This window comes from Carassius auratus, chromosome 28, assembly GCF_003368295.1.
Source record: "Carassius auratus strain Wakin chromosome 28, ASM336829v1, whole genome shotgun sequence".
Taxonomy (NCBI): Eukaryota; Metazoa; Chordata; class Actinopteri; order Cypriniformes; family Cyprinidae; genus Carassius; species Carassius auratus.
The window spans coordinates 22,914,293-22,942,244 of NC_039270.1; the positions used below are offsets into that span (position 1 = coordinate 22,914,293).

At 37.7% G+C, this 27,952-nt stretch overlaps 1 protein-coding gene across 1 annotated transcript; it reads left to right on the forward strand.

The window, feature by feature from the left end:
- The first annotated feature begins 1,301 nt into the window (after positions 1–1,301).
- LOC113047227 (mitogen-activated protein kinase kinase kinase 3-like) lies at positions 1,302–26,979 on the forward strand. Its single transcript, XM_026208564.1, has 17 exons — positions 1,302–2,854; positions 11,177–11,269; positions 14,926–15,056; positions 15,147–15,187; positions 15,549–15,648; positions 16,645–16,758; positions 16,992–17,112; positions 18,271–18,404; positions 19,266–19,339; positions 19,439–19,506; positions 19,599–19,694; positions 19,782–19,943; positions 20,086–20,234; positions 20,711–20,842; positions 21,887–22,016; positions 22,279–22,456; positions 24,312–26,979. Exons 2-17 carry the CDS (start codon positions 11,266–11,268, stop codon positions 24,538–24,540), a joined length of 1,863 nt encoding a protein of 620 aa, XP_026064349.1. The 5' UTR covers positions 1,302–2,854; positions 11,177–11,265; the 3' UTR covers positions 24,541–26,979.
- Positions 26,980–27,952: the final 973 nt, after the last annotated feature.

The window sequence follows — 27,952 nt, forward strand, 5'->3', positions numbered from 1 at the left end:
AGCAGCAACGAGAGTGCATTATTGTAATACGAAAGCACATTAATGCGCGAGCGCGAATCTTTCCACTCGCACCAGTGATGCGCGGGTCAATGCCTAAATGTTTAATAAAGGTTTAATTCGCTCATTTTGGATCAACCCGCGCATCACTGACTTGCACGCAGATTTCCTTTGCTCTGTTATCAAAACCAGATGCACGTGCTCAGATCATAGACTGTATAAGGCTCAGATACATGCTGACTTACAACGTGTCTCCTCTCATTCAACCTGTGTCCTGTGCACTCACAACTCTCTCTGCGCTCACGCGCAAGATATTAAATCTTTTCGCACCGTTCTATTTATAACCTTTTCTTTTCTCATCTTTTTACTGCGTGCAGTGTGAACGTTCTGATCCGTTAACATGGCTCAACGCATCACAGACAGTGTGTGAACCTGGAGTTAGGCATATGCCCAGTCTGCTCTCAGTGCTCTGCTCTCGCGCTCCACTCAGGTGCGCTGCATCCTGATTGGTTCAGATAACATACTGCAGGAGGCCAGGGACGCGGAAAATCGTGCTATAAAGCGATTTAGAAATCGCGCACACTCAAATCGCGATTTTATTTCGATTTCGATTAATCGCACAGCCCTAATATATAGCGGACAGCAGAGAAAATTTTATATGAGGTGTTTATTCACTTTTTAAGCACTTTCATTTGTAATGTTTATTTACAAGTAACATGAATGTTGTGAATAAATACTTGTCCCAGATACAAGTTCAAAAACGTTCTGGTGTGTATATGTTAAATGCATCACATTACTCCTCTAAATATGGAAACTCTGGTAATCTCGCCCTTTGTTAATGTGTGTGTGTATATATATATATATATATATATATATATATATATATATATATATATATATATATATATATATATATATATATATATGAATTGTAAGTTAATTTCTGAAGTGTGGAAAAGAAAGGGTAGTTTTCAAAAATCTACACTTATGAATAAAAAAATTAGCACAACAAAGTTGTTAATCAAGTAGTGTTGCATAAGTCCTCCAAGCTTAACTTGTTTATAGTTAAGAAGATTAACCTGAATAATAGACACAGGACATTCCGTTATTCAAGTGAGACCAAAATAGCTTTGAATGGATACAGATGAAGAAAATGCGCTCAATGTGGTTTCAATCTCACTTTCGCAAGAATTCGTTTTTCGATGGATATTTCATTCATAATTTTAAATTGAATTTTTAATTTAAATTTAAATGCTTTTTGGATAATTGGAAAAGAGGGGTAACTTAGCTCATTCCTACGTCTTATTTCCTTTGAATCAAACTCTTTGAAAATATGGAGACATCGAGTCGATTTTGGTAAAGTCTAATGAAAATGCTTCTTATAGTCAAAGTTGGTAAATTTTTGATCTCTAATAGCATAAGTACCCAAAACACAGAGATTTTTTTTTTTCTTTTCCCGAAACACCGAGGTGGATCTGGGAATCTCACCTACATGACAGCTCCCTTCTGACTGCTACGTCATGAACGTGTGCGCGTCGCGTCACCAAGCGTGATTGAACTAAAGTGAGGAAAAGCGCGCCCCCGAGCGTACACAAACTCCGTGTGCTTGCTTCACAGTTGTCATCTTGATCATGTCACGCAAAATACAGACGCTATGCGATGCATTGTTTCTCACCGACGACGATGAAGAAACCTTGAGCGAGATTTCATCCGTGCATGGGCATTAACAAGACAAATTTGTTCTGATTTTGAAGGAAGCGAGCCTTTGGGTTCCGGTGACGGCACTGCGTTTTGGCTGTCAGGAAACTCACTGCGCTGAAAAATTATTCTAGCATCTGCTGCTTATCATCAACAACATCACGCACGCCTGGACTAATGTCGCCTCGAGAGCTCCTCTTCTTCTTAACATCACCAAATCCGCTCGTGCGGCCGTCTGCGAGCGCATTTCTCGCACTTTCTACGAGTTTTAACTTTCGCTGAGTTTAGCCGTCATCAACGGAAAGAGGAATTTGTTCAAGTCAGGCGCACGCTCTTTTTGTGCAGATCCTCGACAGTGCGATTCTTGTGCAGTTATTCTCGGACTACGTTGGTCGCTTTTACCTCGGTGAAGTGCATACATGAAGGCTGCTTTCACAGTCACATGCCTTCATTCATAATCATTTGCCGCACAATAATGCGGAGACTGTCCATGCATCGAGCTGAGGGCTCGTTTTCGTGTTTCTCTGGCTTTACAGAGTTGTTACGCACACGATCCACTGACACAGACGGACTGTTACCGATTCGCCTTTTAATAGAAAAGTGAAAACTAGGTTTGTGTAGTGAGCTGGACGGACACATCGACGGAGAGGGAAAATATGCAAACCTAGCAGGAAAAGAAGCCATCAAAATTACGGAAATCCCTTCTTTTCCTCCGGTCGAATGCATTCCGTGTAAGCAGCTCGCTTATGTCTGCACCATTTGTGTGCTTTTTTATACATCTACACCTTGTTGGACGTGAAGTTTATTCCGATTTTTTTTAAAACTCTCCATGCAATAGTTATTATGCTGTCCACACAAAGCTATGCACATAGTGACGAAACGTCAATATCTTCGTAGTCACTACTTTTATCGGCATAAACTGGGAATAACGTTTTGTGTGTCTAAGAGGTCTCTTCCCTTGACTGGTCTGAGGAACAAGTTTGGTGGGTGATATGGGAGACCCTCAGGGGGCTCTATAGCAATGGCAGCGGCCTGGATCTCTGTGGAGGGGAACATTACATTAACTCTTACGTTTGTCTTCACGATATACATCGAGTTCCTGAAGACAGGGCAGAAAGTGACTCTGTGAAGAGCCCTCTTTCACCTGCATTAAGTTCAGGTCAGTATTTTAATTTAGGGTTCACTATGTTATTACATAAACATGCTTGAATGTGTGCAAAAGTTTCAAGGTGTGTTAAGCGTAGAAACAGGTTTTGATACTGTGTTGTGGGTGTATGACTGATGAGACTGACATGCCCATGGTATCTCGTCCCCTCTTGTCATTCACAAAATGTGCACTATATTTGTACTTAAATAGGTGATCTCTGTATGGAATATGTGTGACTAATAGCAGGTGTAAACTGCATAGCAGTTAAATTATTCACTAGTACTGGAAATCACGTAAACAACAACCTTTATTTGCCAACAGTGCAGATTGTTTCCAATGAGCTTCACAGTAATAAACAGGAAGATAGCAGAATCAATTATGGAAAGTCTGCTGTGGACACAATTCAGATTTTGCTGTAAAGCAGCTCTAAAAGACAATCGTGCGATTATCTTAAGTTAGGTTAGTGTTGGTACAGTTCAGTTTGATAACAATGTAAAGTTAATCTATTTTGAAACCAGTAATTCATCTAAAAACTGTTCTACAGAAGCCAGCAATGTTGTTATTCAGCTTGAGTAGTTTTTATGGTGATTCAGTTCAGCTGGGTAACAGTATTGATGTTGCAAGATGCAATTCAACTCTACGGAAGATAATATACAACGCTAATGTGTGTAAGGGAGCACTGTAAGTCAGTGCTTCCCAACCTTTTTTGTCTTCTAGACTCCACAGCCCCATCATTATGCCTAAATGAAAAGGTCTTTGACAAAATCCTGAAATGTGTCCATGGCATCACTAGGGATGCATCGATCCTGTCATTGAATACTATATCTATATATATATTTAGGCTACTTGTTTTTCATTAATGTATTTTACCACAATATTTTTTTAACAATATTTATTATTGTTCACACATGATTTTTCTAGAAAAACCTTTGCTGCTGAATTATTGAATCTTTTTTCTTTTCTTTTTTTGTCATTGATTATATATTTTTTCATTTGTTATTTTTCATTAAAATTAAGTTGTCTATATTTAGCAGATTGTGTTTAACAGGCACAAGAGTGATGATCAGGTCAACCCACAGAAGAATACACATTTTACATTGATTAAATAAAACAAAACTACATTTACTTAAAAAAAAAAAAACCTTGAATATATTTTTAGTTCTATATGTAAACCATGCTTCTGACAGCTGTTCTACTAACAGTTGTTAAAAATGTTCTGTATGTATGTACAGCTTATTTGCATTGTATTAGACATTACCATCCACAAGTTTATTGTGAGTAAGCTTTTTAGTTTTAAAGACAGACCAAGTCTGCATTTATTTGATCAAAAATACGCTAAAAATAGCAATACAATTGTGAAATATCATGAAATGATATTTCATTAACATATTTAATGAAATATCATTAAATGTATATATTAATGTATTTTCAAAGCTACATTTTCAGCTGCCATTAATCCAGTCATAAGTGTCACATGGACCTTCAGAAATCAAATGTGTTCTGATATTTTTGATAAATAGAACATTCAGAATTATTTGAAAGCGAAATCATTTGTATTTGTATCATGAGTGTTAATTTCCTTAAAATGGATCTGGTGTGGTGTATATTAGCATTGTGTCGTCATGGCCATGCAGTCTACTTTCTAGATATTAGTTTCTTTCATGGAAAAAGCGATATAGGATGACCACAAGTGGTTCACATACTGAAATATTGTCAATGCTAAGAAAAACCCCAGAAGTTGGAAATCACTGTTATATTTTAATAAAACCATATTTGAACAATCATCTGTTAACATTTCTACAGGAACACTGGTCTACATTTAATGAATAGCTTTGTTTAGAGTAGATTCATGAAGGTAATACCAGCATGGTACCGTCGGCTTTTTGTGCTTTTTCTGTGTTGAGAAAATCAAATGTCTCTTTGTGTCACAAATTGAAACTTGAGAACATTGGACAGATGGTGTAAGATCTGTTTATGTATGATGTAATATGGGCTTTTTACCAGTTCATGACCTAGTGATAAAACACAGTCTTTTCCACTATCTATGACAGTTTTTCATGTCTGCCCAAAGCTGACAGGTACCGTTTAGTCTATTCACTCTGGAGCGCTGGGAACCCTAGTGGGGATTTGTGCTGTAAGCCTATGAATCTCTTGTACTGTAAGCCTTTTAATAAAGCAAAAGCCAGCAGCTTCAGTGCCAGCCCCACGGCTGGGAAAACCAGCCACAGACTAAACAGCTGAAAATCAGGCGAGAGGTGGTTGGGGGCAGGAACGGTCAGAGAAATTTGTTGAGATTCTGGCGAATACTGGAAAAGGGATACAAGCAAAACAAAGCAGGTCCAGCTGACAGGGCCCATGGACGGCCTTCTTCCCTCTCCAGATTCCACACATACTTACCACCAGGTTATTAAGAACAGGAGAAACAGAAAGTGAGACCAAGATGGGGCCAGAGACTCAATAAAAACTGGATTTAAGGTTTCGTATTTTTGACCCAACTGTTATATACAACTTTTATAATACTAATTCAAACAATGCATCAAACTATTAAGTGCCCGCATACAGTGCCAAAGGCAATATAATGGGTGCTCTGTCAGTTGCTGTGCATGCATCCAAATCATGAAAAATCACAATACTGCAAAAACAGTTAGCAAATACAGCAATGTTTCTTCCCAATGGCTGTATCTGAACTCACACATTCTCTTGATTAGGTACTTATTTTCAATAAATAAATATTTTGTGACCTCTAATAAGTTATGCATTAAATCACTTCAGTGTCATTCATCTCCTGTGGCCTCATGTAAAGTGTCCATCATAAGCACACTTCAGAATCTCGCTGGAGTTCATCCAGGTACTTTTTGCTTACTCTTTTATGGGTAATGTGAATTTGAATAAACGTATTCCCCTACTTCTCAAACAGTTTTCCACCATCCATACAATAGAGAGGTATGCAATTTGAATGCAGACAGTGTTAAACAAAACAAAGTGGTCTCTTTTGGAGAAACTGGTGCAAAATAGGAATGGAAATGGAAGTTGTAGCCACTTGGGAAACCACTGAATTTCTTTTATTTGGTAAACATGCTTCCATCGTAGTTTATTCTAGTCTATTCTTGTTTATTCTCAAGAGTGTGTGCTTTTTTGTGAGCTTTTTGGAAATGTATTTTGCATGTTTGTATTCCTGCTCTACGTTTTATATTTGTTACCCCAAAATTTGCTTACAAACACATGGATGGAAACCCAGCTAACATTTCCTCTTTACAATGTGTTGCAATTTTGAAAATATACCATAGATAATGTACAGTTGATAGTGTCTATGTATTATATGAAAGAAAAAGTTGTTTGCTAGGAAAACAACAAAAGATTGAAGGAGAATCTAAAGTCAGGTGGGTAGTTGAGTTGGTGTTTTTACACACTGTGAGATTTCCAGCAGTGTGTCATTACCACAGCATAAATCCATTCAGACCTTGCATAAAGGAAAAAGCTTTTACACCAAACCCTCTGTGAAGCATTATGGTGAAGGTCTGTTTAGCTTCTACTTGGATTTACGTATAGTGAGACGTCAGATGGGGCCATACTCGCTTGCTGCTCATTGAGTGTGTTCATAGGTGCAGTCGGTCAGGCCATCTGGGTGCCACTCAGGATATTTGGCTGAATGAGTGCAAATGAATGATGTCTGACCTCTGTAATTTCTCATGGGTCAGTTGAAGCTGCATAACTGGAGGCACTCAAATGCTTGCATGCATGCACACACTCCTTACCTCATCCGTTTGGTTAATAATTTCAGCAATGACCATAACTTTGGAAGAATGAGCAATTCTCAGCAATGTCCAGTTAGTCCTCTCTCCTCCGGTCCACTGTAATTGGATCAAAAGAGAGTTTTGCAGGTCTGGTGAAGGCCGGCAATGAAGCACAGCCATCTTATGTCATTACGAATGATGCAGTCCTATCCAGAGCTTTGCTTTTATCCCACCAGGATATGCTGATAGAAGCAATCTAATGAAACTTTACTGAATTTCTAGAGTGACCATTGGTTGGATTGCTCCTCAGCAGCTCATCTGGTCTAAGTTGTTCAGGATGTTGGACTTATTTACACAAGATGTTAAGTCGTTTATATTTTATGTCATGTTTTAACATGTCTTTAGTCTTGAAATAAAGTAAAGGATGATATACTTCGGTCTTCATTTATACTTCTGCGTCGTTGTCCGTGTCGATGTGCAGTACACATGCAAACCGCTAGTCTGCAGTGTCCACGAGCTTAAACTCGCAGACCACGGCAAAAGCTGAAGAAGAAGAAGCTTGTCTGAGAAGCATCAGCCGTGGCGGCGGGAAATAAATATCAAAGAACAGATCATTTATTTACAACTACAAAAAAGAGATGGCAACAGAACAGCAGAAGATGGCATTCTTTCAATCTCCACAAGGTCTTGTACCATGGCAGAACATGGTACATGGTTTTTGTTTTGTAACATTAAAAAATATTAAAATTGCTAAACACACAAAACTCAAATAGATACAGAGGGAGGGGTACTAGCAGACCAATCACTTGTGAATGGTTGCGGTCTGCGTAGATTTGACATGCTGTAACATTTCTGGAGAGGTGTGCACGTACTACGCACAGATTAGTTTCGACTAAGAAGTATAAATAAACTGAAAGTAACTGAAATAACTAATGCTGAGTATTAATACATATTTCCTGATTTGATGCCAGTTCAATCCTTATTTGAAGCATATAAATAAAACGCTGCATAGTCTTCGTTGGAACAGTCAAGGATGATTTGATTCTAATTAAAGATTCAAAGGTGATTCAGTCAAGTGCAGTGAGTGGTTAACATTAATAATGACTAGGGTGGCCATATGCGCCTTTCATACGGGACATGTGACGGCCAGGATTTTAATATTGCCTAAAACATCCAAAGCAGTTTGACCAATAACATGCAGGTATTGTTCACAATTGACCAATTGTGGGGCTGCGAGTGAGAAGGTGAAACTACTGGGAACAATCAAAGCAATGCAAAGCACATGTTTGTTCGGTTGTTTGACCTGAATCGTTGCTGCACATCGATAAAAAAAAGACACCAAAGTAGGATCGCGAGAGCGAATCGAAAGCATTAGGAGCTGTCTTCTCTGCTCTCTGTAGCTAATGAATGTCACACAACCTGGATATTTTAGGCAATATTAAAACCCTGGCCGGGATGTGTCCTGTATGAATGGTGCATGTGGCCACCCTAATAATAACAGACAGCAACAGGCAAATGAGACTGCTGTCCCTTTAAGACCAGCTGCATGGATCCAGTGTAATGACACGCATCCGGTTTTCACTCAACTGTCCATGTTTATTTAACACATGACCGACTGTGTTTACGTGTAAACTCCCCACGAAGAACATTTTGTCACAATTTTGTGCATATTTGTCCATTCCAGCACAATAAACCATTAAGGATAACTGTTTTGGCGATCACATGCAGTCTCAGAGAGGGACTTTCAGTGTGCTTTGCTACAAGCAGAGGATTGAGTTCTTTTTCACTGCTTGTTGTGCTTAATAACTTTCGTGATCACAAATTCGTGATCGCATTCTGTCTGAGAGAGGCGCTTTCTGAGTGTGTTCTTCATATGTGTCAGCCAGCGCAAGCTCCGCATTGAGTTCTTTTTCCACTGCTTATTGCAGTTAAAGGTGCTCTAATCAAATTTTGCCAAACGATGTTGATATTTAAAACACCAAAATAATCACACCCATACACCAACAGGACTCTCACCCATGGTACACAAACATGGCAATGATTATCGCAGAAACAAGTGAAAATGCCAAGCAAATTCTAACAAAAGCCAACACAGATAAGTTGTGTGAAACAATGCAAAATCAACATTACTCACCCTTGAAGAAACAAAGCAATCCGCGTCCGAATCCATTTCCAGGCCTTTTCGCTCCTTAATTCTCTCCACTGCTGAAAAGCTGCTTCGTTTAACCTGATTGTAACCCAACTTTTTAATGTTTTGTACCTCTGAAATTTTACTCTTTTTTTTTTTTTTTTAAATCTGTTAGAGCACTCTCTTTTCTCTGTCATTACTGGACATGCCTCTTACTGCTGATTGGCTACGATTGGTGTGTTTTGGGATTCTGACTGTCGAAAAGCATTTTTTCAAATATTGCTTAGTGCACCTTTAACAACTCTATCAAGTGCATCCGACTAGGGCTGGGCGATTTAGCTAAAAAAAAATTATCACCGATATAATGTGCCGAATGTGTTTCTCGCGCCCCACTGATGATGCTCCCCGATGCACACCTTCGACTGTACCATTTTCTGAAATTTTATTTTAATTTTAAATTTGACTAATTTAAATACTTTTATTCACAATTTCCTCATCACAGGCAGGCACAGCACTCATGTTTGTGTGTGTGTGTGTGCTGTCTGCGTCACTCATAGAGGACGTGCCTATATTGTGCGCTTTATCAAAAAAAAATTCTGTCGTCATCGATGAAGGAGTACCGTTGATAAACATCGATACCGTTTTATTGCCCAGACCTACATCCCACCCTTTATTTTCTAACTTCTCACTCAAATGTGTATGTAACTTTTAGTGATATAAATGATTAATCGCGATCAATCGCATCCAAAATAAATGTTTTTGTTTACATTAAATGTGTATGTGCTCTGTATATTCATTATGCATATATAAATACATAAACACACACATGTATATATTTAGAAAAATATGTTATGTTTAGTATATTTCATATATATCGTCCACTTGGAATTATAAGGTTCTATCTGCATTCCGAGTAGTTTTAAAGATATTGAGCTTCAAAGTTTTGCATTCCATTTGGCTGTGCAGATAGAACCTATAGATCTTATGAAATGTACACAACATTAAAAAAATCAATCACGTAATGTAATTTGCCTATTTGAAATATTAACCAAATAATTTATCGCATATTCAAATTCACAGGCTGGATAAAACATTGTATATTTTTCGGACTAGTTGCACTGACGGTTAACCAGGATGCGATGACACCTGCCAGGGGCTCGGTGATTGACAAATACATTTTTTGTGTAGCCGCTGAATATAGACGTAGTAGTCCACAAGATTCATCTTTGGATTTTAAGAATCAATATTCAGGTTTAATTTTAAACAAGATCTGTATTTTTTTTTTTTTGTTACTGATATTGTCAAATGTCAATCAAATGCATTTGAATATGCTGTAGTTTGTCAAATGCACTATAGCTGAATAATGAAATGTGCTCAAATTTTTTTTTATCCAGACCGTCTTAGGTGAAAATTGCAGTGCTTGGTAAATGAATGCTGACACTATAGATTCCATGCATTCATGCAGAGGTTAGCTGTTGTTAAATAGGTTTCTTCAAAGAAGTGGGTTACACATTATGTGAAACTATCATTTGACACCTTTGTGGTGAATTTGTTTTTTCCACTTCCAGGAAGAACAAGTACATATTTGAAAGATGTTAGAAGGTTACTAGGTACATTCGTTTTTTTTCGTTTTAAAAAGAGAGAAAAAACGAATCTACATTCTAATCAGTATTAAGTTATCTGCATTTTTATTTTTCTACATACACATGGTTATAAAGTGTTAAGAAAAGTCTCTCTTTTATTTGTACATTTTAGAGCTCCAAGTACATGGTCAACAATATTATTATGGACCACATGATCTCCAATGTTGTTAAACCTTGAAAAAATAGGACAAAACCTGCATAACATTCAATGTGAAGTACAGCTATTCTTACATTCACATTCTTTTTATAATGTGAGCCACCTGTATTCGTGGGCAAATGAAGTATGAAAATAATACAGTGATAGTGTTTATGGGGAGTATAGCATTGTTGAGAGGAGCCTTTATGGCTGGAATCAATCTTGGAGCTGAAAATCTGGCCATTTTAAATGGTTAATATTCCCTGCCTTTTTCTCCTTGGCTTGAAGGTTTGTGCCAGGTTCCTCAGTGCAAGCAGGAATCAGGTTACAGTCCTTCAGGTCTTACATGCATGCACAGCACACACACTCACCATCATGTTACACATGTAGTAAAACATTTTTAGGTTATTGCCTATGGTTTTGGGTGGAGTTTTTGTGCATCTTGCATCAATACATTTTAATTTGTCAAATTAACACTAGTAAACTGGTGGTAAACAGTTTGCTATTAAAATAATCTTGAAAAAAAAATTCTGGAAAGAGGGTGATATAGTACATAGTTGTCTGTGTTATTGTTGGCTGTGGTGTTGGCCATGATATCATCATTTGTTGGCTCAGATTACATTTGTTTAAATATGGAGGTAAGGTTCAGCTTACAACAGTCAGTTGTAATGATGTGTCCACTTTGAATTTTAGGCCATTGATGGGTGCCACTAGAGGACAGTGTGTGTGAGGACCTTCAAATCTGAACTCTCATCAAGAGCACACACATTCATACCGCCAAAATGAGTAAGTCCTCATGTTTTTTTTCCCCTTCATATATCAAGTGTATTCAACATGTCTTCAGTTGTTGTTTGATCTCAAACATATGGAAGCCCTTTTCCACCACTGAATAAAAAAAAAAAAAGGTAACTGTGACTTTTTATCACACAATTCCGTTTTTTCCCTCACAATTCCAAATTTTTTGGGTTCTCAAAATTTTGAGAGAGAAACTTGCAAATCTTTTTTCCCCCTCGAACTGGACTTCGTAACTCCCAAATGTGAGTTCATAGCTCAACGAAAAAAGTCAGAATGGAGAGATATAAACATGCAAATCTGAGAAACAAAAGTCACAATTGTTCAAATCTCGCAACTCTGACTTTTTTCTTGCAGTTGTTATTTTATAACTCACAACTGCAAGTTTATATCATGCAATTCTGAGGGAAAAAAAAGTCAGAATGGCTAGTTTATCTTGCATGTCCCTTTTTGTTTTTGTTTTATTAGTGGTGGAAACAGGCATCGATGCAAAAAAAAAAAAAAAAAAATTTTTTAATATATATATATATATATATATATATATTCACATAGCTGTTTTCTGTTTTAATAATTACAAAGGAAAAAGAGTGACTAAGAAATGGCAGACAAGCTGCTGTTGAGCTAGATGTAGAGAGAGAGAGAGAGAGAGAGAGAGAGAGAGTGAGACACGTAGACAGACAGTGGCTTATGTTCTCACTGGTCACATGAACGCACAGATACTCAACAGTTGAGTGGTTAAGTCTGTTGCTTGGGTTGATCTGCCATGTTCCCAGTATTGGTGGGTAGACGAGGCTTCTCTGTTTCTCTCCCTCTCTTGAGATGTGTGAAGTCCGTCCAAACAACACACTGCGAATATTTTCCCTCCGTGAGTGAGCTCAGCCAAGACACTTCTCGTTCTTACATCAAACATGAGAACAGTGTTCTCGAAAAACACGGTCGTCTCGCTCTCACATCGTTCACTGCATCTGACGCAGGTCTAGTCCTCTGATTGTGATTGTGTTTATTCATGTAGGAGAGCAGAACATCCTCTCAGTTCCTCTGCACCTGTGCTGAAACTGTATAGCAAGTGTATAGTTTCTGCCACATAATCTCCGTTCAGTTTGAAATGAGGTAATAAGCCACTCAAGGACTTTCATTGCAATGTTTAACCACAATTAAGATTTGGCAACAACGTATTGTTAAAATTAAGTTGTTTAGAATAAAAGTATCATTTAAATGAATACATATAAATGATAAAATTTTTATACTTCGTTACAATAAATCTTTAAATCCAAACAGAGTAGTTCATTAGCCTGCTCTGGCCAATAACTTCCAGGAAGAGAAACATATAAATGGCTAACGATAGAGTAGTCTAGTTTGTTACGTTTGGAATTGAAAAATGTGTATTGACAAAATAATAAATACTGATTATTTGGAAGGATGCACAATATATCATATTGGTTATCGACTGATATTAGGGATTTTTTTTATCTGCGTTGACTAATATGTTATATTTAATAGTTGGTAATTTCCCCTATTTTTACATTTAGATTTTTACACTGACTTAAACTTAAAGGGATAGTTCACCCAAAAATGAAAATTATGTCATTAATGACTCACCCTCACGTCGTTCCAAACCAGTAAGACCTCCGTTCATCTTCGGGACACAGTTTAAGATATTTTAGATTTAGTCCGAGAGCTCTCAGTCCCTCCATTGAAGCTGTGTGTACGGTACACTGTCCATGTCCAGAAAGGTAAGAAAAACATCATCAAAGTAGTCCATGTGACATCAGAGGGTCCGATAGAATTTGTTGAAGCATCGAAATTACATTTTGGTCCAAAAATAACGAAAACTATGACTTTATTCAGCATTGTCTTCTCTTCCGGGTCTGTTGTGAGAGAGTTCAAAACACAACAGTTCAATGATATCCGGTTCACGAACGAATAATTCGATGCAATTGTTCTTTTTGAACCAGTTCACCAAATCGAATTGAATCGTTTAAAACGGTTCGCGTCTCCCATACGCATTAATCCACAAATGATTTAAGCTGTTAACTTTTTTAATGTGTCTGACACTCCCTCTGAGTTCAAACAAACCAATATCCCGGAGTAATTCATTTACTCAAACAGTACACTGACTGAACTGCTGTGAAGAGAGATCTGAAGATGAACACCGAGCCGAGGCAGATAATGAACAACAGACTGACTCGTTCAGGAGTCAAGAACCTTTCTGTCAGACACGTCCGATTCGAGAACCGAGGAGCTGATGATACTGCTCATGTGTGATTCAGTGTGAAGCAGACCGACACACAGAGCGTCTGAACTGATTCTTTTGGTGATTGATTCTGAACTGATTCTGTGCTATGGTTGCACGGTGTACCGATACTTTAAAACTATTGCGATTCTCGGAAATTAAAAACGATTTCACTATTCCTAAATTTATTAGTATTCATACTGTTCATTTCAACTAGTTCACAAATGAGAAGATCACTCGTTCTCGTTCAGTGAAGGGCGGATTCATTCACTACATTCAACAAATCACATACTCCGTCACATCTCATACTCGAAAGCTATTGACTCAAGGTTGAGTAACATTGACAGGATGAAACCGTTCTCAGAGCTGTTCACGAGCTGCGCATGCGCTGCTAATAGCGCCGTGCTCTCGCGCTGCTGTGGAAGAAGGAACTTCAGTGAATGAGAGATGTGAGTCACTGGATTACGTGATTGAGAACGATTCGTTCACCTAAAAGATTCGTGCTCGAACAAACTATCACTAGTGCAATTTCATATAGCCTATATTAAATATTTGGAATGTTCATATTTTATTAGGTTCTTTGATAAGGTTACAATACGAAGGTCTAAGTAGCAACGTATCTTCCATGATGTCCCCGATGCGCGGGTCGGGTAAAGAAATGTTACTTTATTTGTGGGGCGGGCCAAATAATTTCATAAAAGCGGGACACATGGGTTGGAAAAAAACCAGACTCGCGCATCACTAAGCTGCATGTGCGAGCACAAGTGATACTGTGGCCACTGGTCCACGACTGGTAGAAAAAGATGACGCTCATTAAAGATGAGGCTCATTAAAGCTCACTGGCTGAGTTTTCTCCGCTGAAAGAAAAGGTTGCACAACTGACAGAATAAGTTACAATATCTGAGATATTGCTGCTAAATTTTATTTGCTTTATTTATTTATTTTTTACCTTGAATACCATTGTTTAAATTGATATTATTTATATTTTGATATTTAGTCACCTGAGTTCAAAAACATTGTTTAATATAATTGCTGTTCATATTTTTATTCAAAGTTCAAAGTTATTACTCTTATGTTTCTTATGATAACTGAGATAATGCTGCTTATTCTTTGTTTACCTTGAATGTCGTTGCTCTAATTTATTTTTTAGATTTTGATATTTCATATTTTGTTCAAATGTTTAGTGTGTTATATGATTAAAATGTTGTCCCGGTTTTAAAATAAAGCACAGCAATGATATTTGAGTGTATGATATATGTATTTTCCCCTTTTAGGGGAAGTATCGAAAATGCAATTCTTGACTTGGTATCGGTATCGAAACGATAATTTTGGTATTGTGACAACACTATTTTGTGCTAATGTTAATTAATTAATTAATTAAAGATGCTAATGTTAACATCTCTCTCCTTCTCCCCAGATGAGAGACAGGCTCTTCATTCAATTATGAAGGATCTGGTGGCCCTGCAGATGACCAGGCGCCAGTCAGCGTCAACTCATGACACGGCAAAACCTAAACCGGTCAGCACTGCCTGCTCTTCCAAAAGAATGGTAACACACATACATATAGGAGAACATACAGTTACCTTGTGACTCCTGTATGACCCTGTCGGGACATAACTGCTGTTTCTTTTTCTTCAGGAGGATGTCAGGATTAAGTTCGAGTTCTGTGGTGAAAGAAGGTGAATTTGAGTTTCTTTCTACTGGAACTAGTGTGTGTGTGTGTGTGTGTTAAATTAAAGTTCAAAAGCACACTCAAAACAACATGCAGAACGTACATTTTGAGGTTGTGGCATTTACACACAGATACACTCAGGCATCCTGGTATTACAGTGGAAAGGGAAAGGACTGTGGCTAGTCTGTGGCTGCCAGGACAGACCACAGCTATGCTAGGTGTGCTTGAAGGAATGTGTGCACTCTGCAGATCCAACTGTGTGTTTGACTTGACTTATTGGTTTAGATTACACATCTAAAGAAATCTCAGCTTCCTGTTTAATGTCCCATGTGTGTGGCGTGTGTGTATCTTTATATATGTTTGTGTAGGATTCTAATTTTTGGGCGGCCTGTGCAGTTTGAGGAAGTCCAGCAGAAAGTCAAAACATTCTTCGGTCAGCAGTTAGACCTGCATTACATGAATAATGAGGTATTGATTCACATTCAAATGCACACACTGACACTCAATTATGATGATCGCTGCACTCTTATAAGAAAAACTCAGGACTTTAATATCTGCTATTTGAGTACTATTTTGCTGAACTCCTCATTTTGTCTAAACTTAAAAGTGCACTCAAATGTTAACAATAATACATCAATTATAGTAAGCTAAAATATATATATATATATATATATATTTTTTTTTTTTTACTTTATTTTACAGTCCTGTTCCACATGTACATACAATGTGATTATTATTGAAATTACAATAGCTGTGTAAAAACTAGGTACTAACCCTGAACCTACCTTTAAACCTAACCCTACCCCATGGAGTTACCTTATATCACCCAGTACTTTCTTGGGTAATTACACTGTAAGTACAGGCAAGTGCACGTACTGTAAAATAAAGCAACTGTTTTTTTTTTTTAAATAAAACAAAAATGTGAAGTAATTACAAAAAATACATTAGTAACATTCAGATATAATACTGACGTAAGATGCGCAGACTTTAAGTACACAAAACTTCACATTAAGATGAACAATAATAAGCTAAATCTAACTTTTAATTTGGCAACTTTTTGTAATAGGTTATATTTTAATACATTAATTCAAATGTACAAAATAAAAATTATAAATGCAACCTTTCAGTAATATTGATGTACATAAAACTAACTTCACTTTAGGGTGAAGACATCACTCAGTGCAGTTCAGTAAGGGGTTGTTCACACAGAATGCATTGTTGCGTAAAAAAATGTGAGACGCGACGCTCAGGATTGGTTTTTGAAAAAACGCAAAACACAATTTGACCTCCTTGAGATGCACTTTTGAGACATGACAGAGACTTTTTTTAAGAATCAGGTTGTGATAATCAATTGACAATTCAGGGTATCCAGACACAGCCACTGTGAGTGCCGCCTCTTGTGTAAAATGTGCTCTGAGCTCTACTCAGTGCATTTGTTAAGTGTGTTTCGGTTTGTGCACACAGCTGTCCATTCCCCTGCGTGATCAGGATGACTTGGATAAAGCCATCGATCTGTTGGGCCGCAGCTCAAACACGAAGAGCATCAAGATCATGCTGCTGACACAGGAACAAAGCAATGTGAGACTAGACTACAGTCTAATATGACATGTCGTTATGAACCAGTTCCATTTGGAAAGTAGACTAAGAATGAAGAGCAAATTCTAATATCTCTGCTTACTAGAAAGAGGTAAAAACAAATGCTAACACTGTTGTATGGTCAGTTATCACACCAGAGCAGAGACGTGTTGATTCATTATAATGTGTCGTCTCCACACGTATAATGATTTCTGTGTGTGTTTTTGCATATGCAGGCCTCTTCTCCTTCTCATCACACATTGTGTAAACAGGTTCGGATAAAACCTTCTCAGTCCACCGGTGATGTCAGTACTGCGTACCAGTCCTCAGAAACAAGAGGACCCCACCACTCCACTAGTGAGTTCACACACAAACACACACACAAACAACACACTTGCACATACTACTGCGCTTAACTTAAAACCCCTCTGCTTTTCTTATCAATCTCCTTGCCCTGGTCTTTCTCTCTCTCATACTCTTTCATTTTCTTTCTCTCTCTCTCTCCCTCTGTTGTTTCTCTGACTTCCTCTGTGAGCAGTGGGTCCTCTTCCTTTTCCTGTCCACCATCACTGGCTGCTCCACAATGGCTTGCTGGCTCCCAGCCAATCAGATTGCGAGACACTATTAGCATGGTGGGCCAGTGGCCTATTGTAGAGATAGTGTGTATTTTAGGGGGAGGGGAGGCTGCTGCAGCTTGTAAGGGCGTCTGGAGAAAAGTGTGAGTTCTTTGAGCTCTGTGACTGGAGGAAAAAAGCCGATTGTTTATATTACGCTTCAGTCTCATGATTCAGCTGTTCTGCTTTTAGACTGCGCTCTTGTCACAGTTAAACACATTGCTTGGGACTTTTTGTTTTTGTTTTGTATTGCGAATGCAGTGTTTTTCTTTGAGCTTATTATAATCTATTAAAATGCAGTTGGAATTGTAAACAATTGTATAAAATCATAAATTCAGAAAGATCCAGAAACCCTATTATTGTAAAAAAGTTTTTTTTTTTTTTTTTTTTAATTGTATTAAACCATTAAAACATAATTTAGAGAAATGTAAACAGAAAACACTACATTTTGTAAAATAAAGAAAGAAAAATTGAATCTAGGGACACAATAAAATTAAATAAAAATAGAGATTTTCAATAGGGACCTACACATTTTAATGTAATGACCATTAATGAGTTTAGCAGTGTAACTGATTAAGTGTGTGCAGATTTGTACCTGTAATGGTTTGTACAGCCATGATTTATACTGGTTTATTGCATGCTAACACTGCTTTAGAAAATATATTTGTATTTTTTCTTTCTCTTTCACTGAGTCACTGAAAGGAAACAAAACATAGAACTAGACAAAATGGTGAAGTAAACATGATGTGAATACAAATTGTTGCATGCACTCTCAGTCTCACACCACAGTGTGGTCCCTAACCCACAGATACATGTTTGCCACCATGAAAGAATAACCATTAAAAAATGTGTTCTTTCAGATGTTGTATTTTTTTTTGTCTATTGTCTTGTTCTGACGTAGGCTCTCAGAACACCGGCCGAAGTTCTCCGCCCCCTGGTTACGTTCCTGAGTGCCAACAGCGAATCGCACGTCAGGGATCGTACACCAGCATCAACAGCGAGGGCGAGTTCATACCTGAAACCAGCGACCAGTGTGTGAGTTTACACAGATGTGTCAGTGGGAACTTGAAAACTGTAACAGATTTAGTGTTTCTGAATTTTTGATTTGTTGTGTATTTTAATATATCAGGTTACATGATACACTAATGATGTCTGCTAAGGCTGTATTTATTTGATCACAAACAGTACACAGTATAAACAGTAATATTTGGATTTTGGAAATATTGTATTTTAAAATAACCATTTTAATTATATTTAAAAATGCAACGTATTCCTGTGATGGCATGAAGAAATCATTCTAATCTCAATGTTGAAATCCAGTTTGTGAATAGCAAGTTCAAAAGAACAACATGTTTGAAATAGCAACATGATAAAGGTCTTCCGCTGTCACTTTTAACCAATTTAATGCATCCTTGCTGAATTAGAGTATTCATGTCATTCAAAAAATCTTTCTGACCCAAACTTTTGAGTAGTAGTGTTCTTACACTTGAATATTTCGTTCTGTTCAATTCTATTCATTATAAAAACACGCCAGATATGCTGCTAGTGCTTTTAAGTGCTAGATATGTCAATAAATGATAAAAACAAAGTCAATTTGGCAACGTGCTACCATTTGCAATTACTGTACTTCCTTCAATTGATATATCCATGACTATCTTGCATATTCTCGCAGCCAGATTGGAAAAAGAGCCACTTGTGCAGCATAGACTTAAAGCGTAGAATAGGTGTCAGGGTTATGGTGAAACAGTGAGATGTTCTCATAGAAACAGCATATGTTCTATGAGAGAATTCACACGTATGCCACGTTATATACCACTGCTAAAATAAAATACAGTGACCTAATCACCTGCACTGCCTCCTGAGTCCCTTTAACTTCGAGTTGACGTGTATTTAAAGGTGCTGGATTCTTGGAGCAGTGCAGAAAACTCTGTGTCTGGCAGCTGCCAGTCATTGGACAGCAACTCTGACAGGTGAGGAAACTAATCCAATAAGAAATGTGTTTGAATGATACTGTAAGCACCTGTCACTGTATTATTATTTTGTATTTTTTGCTGTCTCTTGTTTCGCAGTCCCTCGGTCAGGAAGCCTCGTACACACAGGGTTAAGAGTTACCCTGACAATCGACAGGACTGTGCAGGTGTGCCTTGATGAAGATACTTTTTTACGTTTTAACATCAGCTTTCCCACTGGCCCAAATGTCCATGCTCTCTCTGCATTCTCCTGTTTCAGACCGGGAAAACCATGTTTATGATAAGGTTGTAGGGAAGGGAGGGACGTTCCCTCGCAGGTATCATGTGTCGCTGCATCATAAAGACCACAGTGAAGGTATGAAACAGTCAAATTTAGGACGCACACACATACACACTCCGGTTCCTCCCATCTCGTAATTTTAGAAACAATGCTGCTCCTCAGGTCGACGGACCTTTCCACGGATCCGTCGTCACCAGGGAAACTTGTTCACGTTGGTGCCATCACGGCGCTCACTGAACGGCAGTGAGGAGAGTTTGGGGAGCCGGCAGCTGGTCGATACTCCAGCCAGACTCCGCCCACAGGAGCGCCCGGTCCCTCATAAGTGTGAGTGTGAGATAGGTCCAGATGTTGATGATTATGATTGTAAATATGATAAGAATGCTTTGTTGTATTTTGTCAATTGTCAATTCATATGTTTAATTCAGCCAGTCATTATTGTATCTGTGTGTTATGTTCATGTATGTAGCCCCTACAGCTCCAGTGACGTGGCGCAGGGGGAAGTTGCTGGGTCAGGGTGCTTTTGGAAGGGTTTATCTGTGCTATGATGTGGACACAGGCAGGGAACTTGCAGCCAAACAGGTTAATTTTGACCCTGCCAGTCCAGAGACCAGCAAGGTATTACACTTTGTTGTTTTGTGTTTTGTTTTGTTGTATGGTGTTCTGTTGTCTTTTGTGTTGTATTGTTTTTTGTTGTTTTGTGCTGCACGTTGTTGTGTTTTGCTTTTTGTTTTGTTTCTTTTTTTTCCCCGTCCTTTCTCAAACTCTTCCCCACTCTTGAAATCCTTTCCTGTCTGCCACTGCAACAACATGCACTGTCACTTCCTGTATCTGTGTGTGATTGTGTGTGCATCGGCCAGAGGGGGGTTTTGAGGGGAGAACGCATTTCTCGTTGATCATGCCCTTGACACAAACACACACATACGCTCAAACAGTCAAAAACAAAGCGCCACTTTCCCACTGTTTGGTTTCGGTGTGTTGTGGTTGATTTGATGTTCCACGTTCATGCTCAGCTTCTCACTCAGACCCCGCTCTGGTCACAGTCAGCTGTCTCAGCTGTGGTCGTGTCATGACTCTTGCCCCCCTTTCTGCAGGAGGTGAGCGCTTTAGAGTGTGAGATACAGCTGTTGAAGAACCTGCATCACGAGCGAATCGTTCAGTACTACGGTTGCCTTCGAGACCATATTGAGAAGACCCTCACCATTTTCATGGAGTATATGCCCGGGGTGAGTTTGATACAGCACTGGCTCACCAAGTGTTGGGAAAGCAACGAAACTAGACCTGTTAAACAAATATAAATAATTCACCAAAAATGACAATTTTGTCATCATTTACTTATCCTCATGTTGTTGCAAACCTGTATGCTATTAATTTTTCAAAGAATTGTCCGAAAAGGATCTCACATGGATTTTTTCATAAAAGTTCACAGTGACCATTGAACATATGTATTTGATTTAAAATACCGTAAAAACTGTAATATTACAAAATATGTTGAATAACTTTTTTTATTTTAATACATAAAAAAAATCCTGCTTAATAAACTTAAGTAATATTATAATTTCTTTGTAAATATATATATATTTAATCGCTGTCAAACGATTCATCAGGATTAATCAACTCCAAAATAAGTTTATGTTTACATAATATATGAGTGTGTACTGTGTATATTTATTACATATATATAAATACATAAACATACAGCATATATTTTGAAAATATTTGCATATATATATATATATATATATATACACATTTATATATTTATATTATATTTCATATTATATATATATATATATATAAATATATTTACTATATAACAACATATTTTTCTTAAATATATACATGTATGTTTTTGTATTAATATATACATAATAAATATACACAGTACACATCATATATTATGTAAACATAAACTTTTATTTTGGATGTGATTAATCCTGATGAATCATATTTCTGAATCCATATGATGATACAACTCACAAATCAAATATGATTTCAATTCATATAAATACAAACCGTTGTTGTATGAGAAATATCTATGTAGTCTACCACTTTAGTGTTCCACAGAAAAAGAAAAAAAAACATAAAGTGTTGGAATGACATGAGGGTGAATAATCGATGACATCATTTTGGTGCTCTAATACAGCTAACACGTTCTATTGTAAATACATTATTTGTGTCATCACACACCTGTTTGTTGGCAATACTGTGATGGTGATGTAGAGTTAAGTGTGTGTGACTCACTGGTGCTGTGTTTTTTTTAACCTCAGGGTTCAGTCAAAGACCAGCTGAAGGCTTATGGGGCTTTGACAGAGAATGTGACACGCAAGTATACCAGACAAATTCTGGAGGGCATGTCCTACTTGCACAGCAACATGATCGTCCACAGAGACATCAAAGGTACCGTCTGGCATTAGACCTCACAATATTTTGTGTGTGTGTTTGTGTTTTTTGTCACCTATTTGAAATGCAATTAAAATAAACAATATTATATCAAAGTTCAATTTGTAGTTTTTATTTGAATAAAACATCATGTTTTAATAATTTTGGATCAACTGTTATAGCTTGTAAATCTTTTAGTCATGTAACAAGAGTAAAACTGGATCAAAGATCTCATTGCATGCTAACAGCTCTCCTTGGTCACTTCCTCCGGTGCGTCCAGGTGCCAACATCCTGCGAGATTCAGCCGGCAACGTGAAGCTGGGAGATTTTGGTGCCAGTAAGCGGCTTCAGACCATCTGCATGTCCAGCTCTGGGGTCCGTTCTGTTACTGGAACACCGTACTGGATGAGCCCAGAGGTCATCAGCGGAGAGGGGTACGGCCGGAAGGCAGACGTTTGGTGAGAACTATTCTTTGTATATGAATAAAAAAACATCACACACGATGTGATCTACGTGAGGTTTAGAAAAAAAATTCTGTCTTCTTTTTCCATCATAGGAACCTAAAAACCTTCAAAATATTTTAGAAATGAAGAAAGCATCTGGGATTTGTGGAATTTTTCACCATTAAGATACTAGAGTCCCATTTTACTGTAAACTGTTTTTTTTTAAGCAGACGTGATTGTGATCTATGTTGCAGAGTCTAAAAAAGCAACATACTCTGAATTTTAAGATCCTATTTTAAACAAAGAAAGATTTATAAACAAATGTTGTAGTAGGAGAAAACTGAATTAGGTTATTTTTATGTCTTTAAGAAGTGCACTGATTCTCAGTCGGTGGGAGGGGCTTAGCTGCTACTCAGGGATTCCCCCACATAAACTGCTTGGACATGTGTCCAGTGAGGCCAGGAGAAGCATTGTGATTGGCTGAAAGTCAGCTCACAAGAGTTGTCTGTTAGGTCAGATAGCCTGTTAGCATATAACACTGCAAAACAAAAAAAACAAAAACAAAAAAGATTAATTCTTAATCAGGATTTGTAGATTATTTTGCAATTAAAAATGCCTATTCAATTTGATTCAAGTTTATTTAGCGCTTTTCACAATTTAAAAAGTTGCAAAGCCGCTTTACAGAAAATTAAGTCTACAATACATTCAGTAGAAGCTTGTCAGTGGTGACTGTCAAATTGATGTACATACAGCAGAAATTAACAGTAAAATTCAGCTAATGATATAATCAAACAGACGATGATTTATATGTTGGAATCAAACTGATAGCAATATTTGTTAGTTCTGTTTGTTGCTTCTGGGTTAGTATCACCTGAGGTCCTCTGAGGGTCAGCATCATCTCTTCTCAGGTGTTCTGGATCCAGACTGAAGCTTGTGTAAATCCTAGTAAATTACTGGCAGAAACAGAGAAACATATAGACATGATTAGCATAGCTGCTGTTTCAGTCAAGCAAGAATGATTTGTTCAAGCCAAGCTAAAGAATAATAATGTGCATTTGATCAGATATAACAGCAGTACAAGATTATGTGATGCATTATTTGAATGCCTGGCTAAAGAGATGCGTTTTTAATCTAGATTTAAACAGAGAGAGTGTGTCTGAACCCCGAACATTATCAGAAAGGCTATTCCAGAGTTTGGGAGTCAAATGTGAGAAAGCTCTACCTCCTTTAGTGTACTTTGCTATCCTAGGAACGACCAAAAGTCCAGTGTTTTTGTGACCCTTGGGAGCGTGATGGATTGTAACGTGGTAGAAAGCTAGTTAGGTATGGAGGAGCTAAATCATTTAGGGCCTTATAGGTATGTAATGATAATTTGTAACTGATACGGAACTTAATAGGTAGCCAGTGCAGAGACTGTAAAATTGGGGTAATATGATCATATTTTCTTGACCTCGTTAGGACTCTAGATGCTGCATTTTGGACTACCTGTAGCTTGTTTATTGAAGAAGCAGGACAACCACCTAGAGGTGCATTACATCAGTCCAGTCTAGAGGTCATGAATGCATGAACCAGCTTTTCTGCATCAGAAACAGATAACATGTTTTGTAGCATTGCAATGTTTCTAAGATAGAAGAATGCTATTTTTGTATCAGGGGAAATATGATATCTTGAAAGACAAGTTGCTGTCTAATATAACACCCAGATTTTAGACTGTAGAGGAAGTAACAGTACGTCCGTCTAGTTGCAAATTGTAATCTACGAGATTCTGTGTAGTGATTTTTGGTCTCTGTCTTATCCAAACTCGTGGAATGTTAAAAACATATAATGTAACCTAATGGTTCCTTTTTCTTAAACTGTGTTGTGTGAACAGGAGTCTAGGCTGCACTGTGGTGGAGATGTTGACAGAAAAGCCCCCGTGGGCTGAATTCGAGGCCATGGCAGCCATATTTAAGATTGCCACTCAGCCCACCAACCCCCAGCTGCCCTCTCACATCTCCGAACACACTCGGGACTTCCTCCGCTGCATCTTCCTGGAGGCCAAGTACCGGCCGAGTGCAGAGGAGCTGCTCAGACATCCCTTCTCCCAGATCGTCTGCTGAGGTTTCCATCTAGCTTCCTCCACCAGTTAAAACACTCATTTTTCTTGTTAAAGGGTCATAAGATCAGCTTCAAAGGCAATCTGCATTTCCACAGCATGTGATCTGCCAGCACCCAATCTGGGCTGTTGCCAGGATTAAGTGGAAAAACTGGTTTATTCTCTAATGGTTTGAAATGTGATGATGTCTCTGGGACAGCAGGGGGAGCTACAGGACTTTCGGGGTGCACAGGCTCTTTATTACAGAAATCCACAGACTGATGGTGTCCCAGGATTAGCAGGTGCAACAAACATGACACTGTTTGAGTCACTGAGCTGCTTCGAACCGGACTGTTTCTTACTACAACTGCCAAATGTGCCTTCTAAAGCCAACAGGGTCAATCTCACCGACCCCTAAACAAGTTTTTCAGACATGAAGAAAGCTTGTTCCTGCCTCATACACACATCAGTCTCGAATGTTTTGCATTTGTGATTAATCGTATATATATATATATATCTATATGTATATGTATGTATAGATTAATCTAGAATTGCACTTCCTCGATTTATAATTTGTAAGAACTGTTTTAGTCTGTTACAGAAAGCAGCTCATATTTTAGCTGAGGTCAGATGGCGAGGGTCAAGGCATGAGGTTATAGTGTTATAGTGGTTGAAGTTTAATGCGTAGTTTTGTACCGCAGTAGTGCCTTATAGTGTCCTGTAGAGAGCAGCAGTGCAGTACTTAAGATGCAGCTAGTCAGTGGTATTCCTCTAGCGATGATGAGATGTTACATTGGGAATCTCGTAAGGGGTGCGTTATCGGTTATTTTGTGTGTGGTGAGATAATGAGAGCACATTAGCTTGTATATTAGTTTTCTCTCCTGCCCTGCCAAAGAAGATGTCTTTAGAAAGTGTTTTGCCTTTAATGTCTTTTGGCAGAATAGTGGACCAGATGCACTTTTGAATATGAATGTTGAATATACCAAATTGTTCATTTGTTACACAGAATGTGAAGCTTTTTACACTTTTATTTATGTCCCAATGGTTTATGTCAGCCATTTTTATATACGAGTATATATGTATGTGTATAAATCTATTTTTATATAGTAACTCTGAACCGAGTTATGCTTTTAGGAACAGAAGATGAGTTAGAAACAAGAATTGTAACAGCAGCTGGTTTTGCCGAGACTACAACATGATTTTCCATGTGTTTATTACTGGCTGGAAATTGAGTTCCGGCGGTTTATGACGCGCATGATCTGTGCAAGTCACGAGTCTCCCGTACTTGTGTTTTTATGTGTTTATTGTGTGTGTGTCTGTTTCTGTCTGCTTTTTCACCTGTGGATATCAGGGAGAATCTCAGTGCAGACAGGACTTTGACGCAGGCTGTCACAGGAAGTGACCAGTGCCTTGAATCATTCTCAGAAATGCATGGACACACAGATATTCACATTCACTGCCACTTAGGAAGGACTTAAAATTTGCCATGTGTATTCGGAGTGACAGTGTTGGAAGGGAAAAATAAGATGTGGAAAAGAGAGATTTTGTTATTAAGTTAAGAAAATGAAAATGGTATTAAAGTTAATGTACACTACTATTCACAGTTTGGGGTCGGAGAGATTTTTGGGATAGAAAGAATATGTTTATTTAGCAGGATGCATTAATTGATCAAAAGTGACTAAAGATTATTTGTAATGTTACAAAAGAGTTTATATGTTTTCAGCATAAAAATATTTTTGATCATCCAAACAAATAAGCAAATGATTTCGGTAGGATCATGTGACACTAAAACCAAGTCAATTCATGTTTGCCATTATATAGTAATAAAAAACAGTTTTTGGTATATTTTTGATCAAATGCAGCCTTTTAAAAAAAAACATTTCACTAACCTCACTCACCCCAATCTTCTGAATGTTTGGATCATTCTGAATTAATTGGAATGCAGGAGGTGTTATTACACTGAAAGTACGTGAGACTAGGCATGTTTCTGAGAAACTCAGAAAAGCGTGTGAAAAGGCAAGATGCTTTCTTTGTAAATGTATCATAGGGTATTGTTCAAGTGAAAAAGGTAGGTGGATGCCAGGGGCGAATTCCCACTCAGCTGGACGACTTTGTTTAGCTCAGGGTTTGATTGACAGGTGTCCGTCATACGGGCACACCAACACTGACCGCAGGACCACTTGTCCTTCTTTTATATTGTTTTGAAAGTGTTTTGGCCTCTTCACGAACAGTTGAATGATCTCAAATAGCTGCTAGCTTTTATTTTGGCAGCTAAGAATCAGTATTGTACCAAAGATTGAGAAATGTTAAGTCTAGTTGAGAACCCTGGGATAAGCAAAAGAATACGAGCCAATAGGTTAGATACACAATATATGATTATGTGTATGTATCTTGACATGAGACTTGCAGTGCAAAGTCCAGTGTATCAAATATTTTCAAATAAAAACAATATGCACAAAACCAGGTATTGAATGTAAAGTGTGCTTGTTTTTAGTCTTGAATATATGGTATAGTTTTCAGTGTCTGTCTTTGTCTGTTTGGAGTCAGTCTAAGCCAGTCACAGGACTAACTGCTTTTCTCTGTGAATACACACCATTGTGGCATCAAGGAACGGAGCGGCTGAATGATAGCACTTCCTGCCCCTCTTCTCTCTCTCTGCAGTGAAATATAGTGCAAAGCGAAACATTATGTTGAGGCAGGAATAAAGAGGTGACTTATGTGAAGTCTAAGATGTACATTATTACTTCACTGCATTCTCCCCCCTGTTAACTGCAAGCATTCAGCTGTCAGCGTTCCCTGGGTCTTGTCACCATCAAGAAAGTAAAAGTGTTTTTCTTGTGTATGTTGTTAGACCAGTTGTAACCGAGAAGGAATGCATTTCTTTTGACTTCATGGGATAAACTTGTATTTGTGGCACACTAATGCTGCCGGCATAGACACATAATGGTTTGATTAGAATGACAGGTTTGTTCTTTGTACTTCTTCATCAGTTTTTTCATCAAGATTAACCATACATAAACAATTTGAGTAAAACTTTTTATTTTTATTACAAAATACCAGAGATATTACATGCATAATATTTTTAATGTAATGTATAATTCAGCAGGTAAATCGTCATTTTTTTGTTTTTGTTTTTAATTTTATTTCATTTTTAATTTGTCCTTTTAGTAGCTAAGTTTTAATAGAGTTCAATAGTCACCGTATAAAATGGTAGCTAGTGTTACCCAGTTTTCCAATATATTTAGTTTTTGATTTTAGATTTAGTATTTTAGGGCTGATAACATTTAAACCATTTTCAGGGCTCGATATCTCAAATCTACCAACATTTTCATGTGTAATGAGCACATGCTATAGACAAATACAATACGAAAACAAACTGTATTTTTATTAAGTTATAAAGTTATAAATTTTTATTTATTTATTATGTATTAGATTTT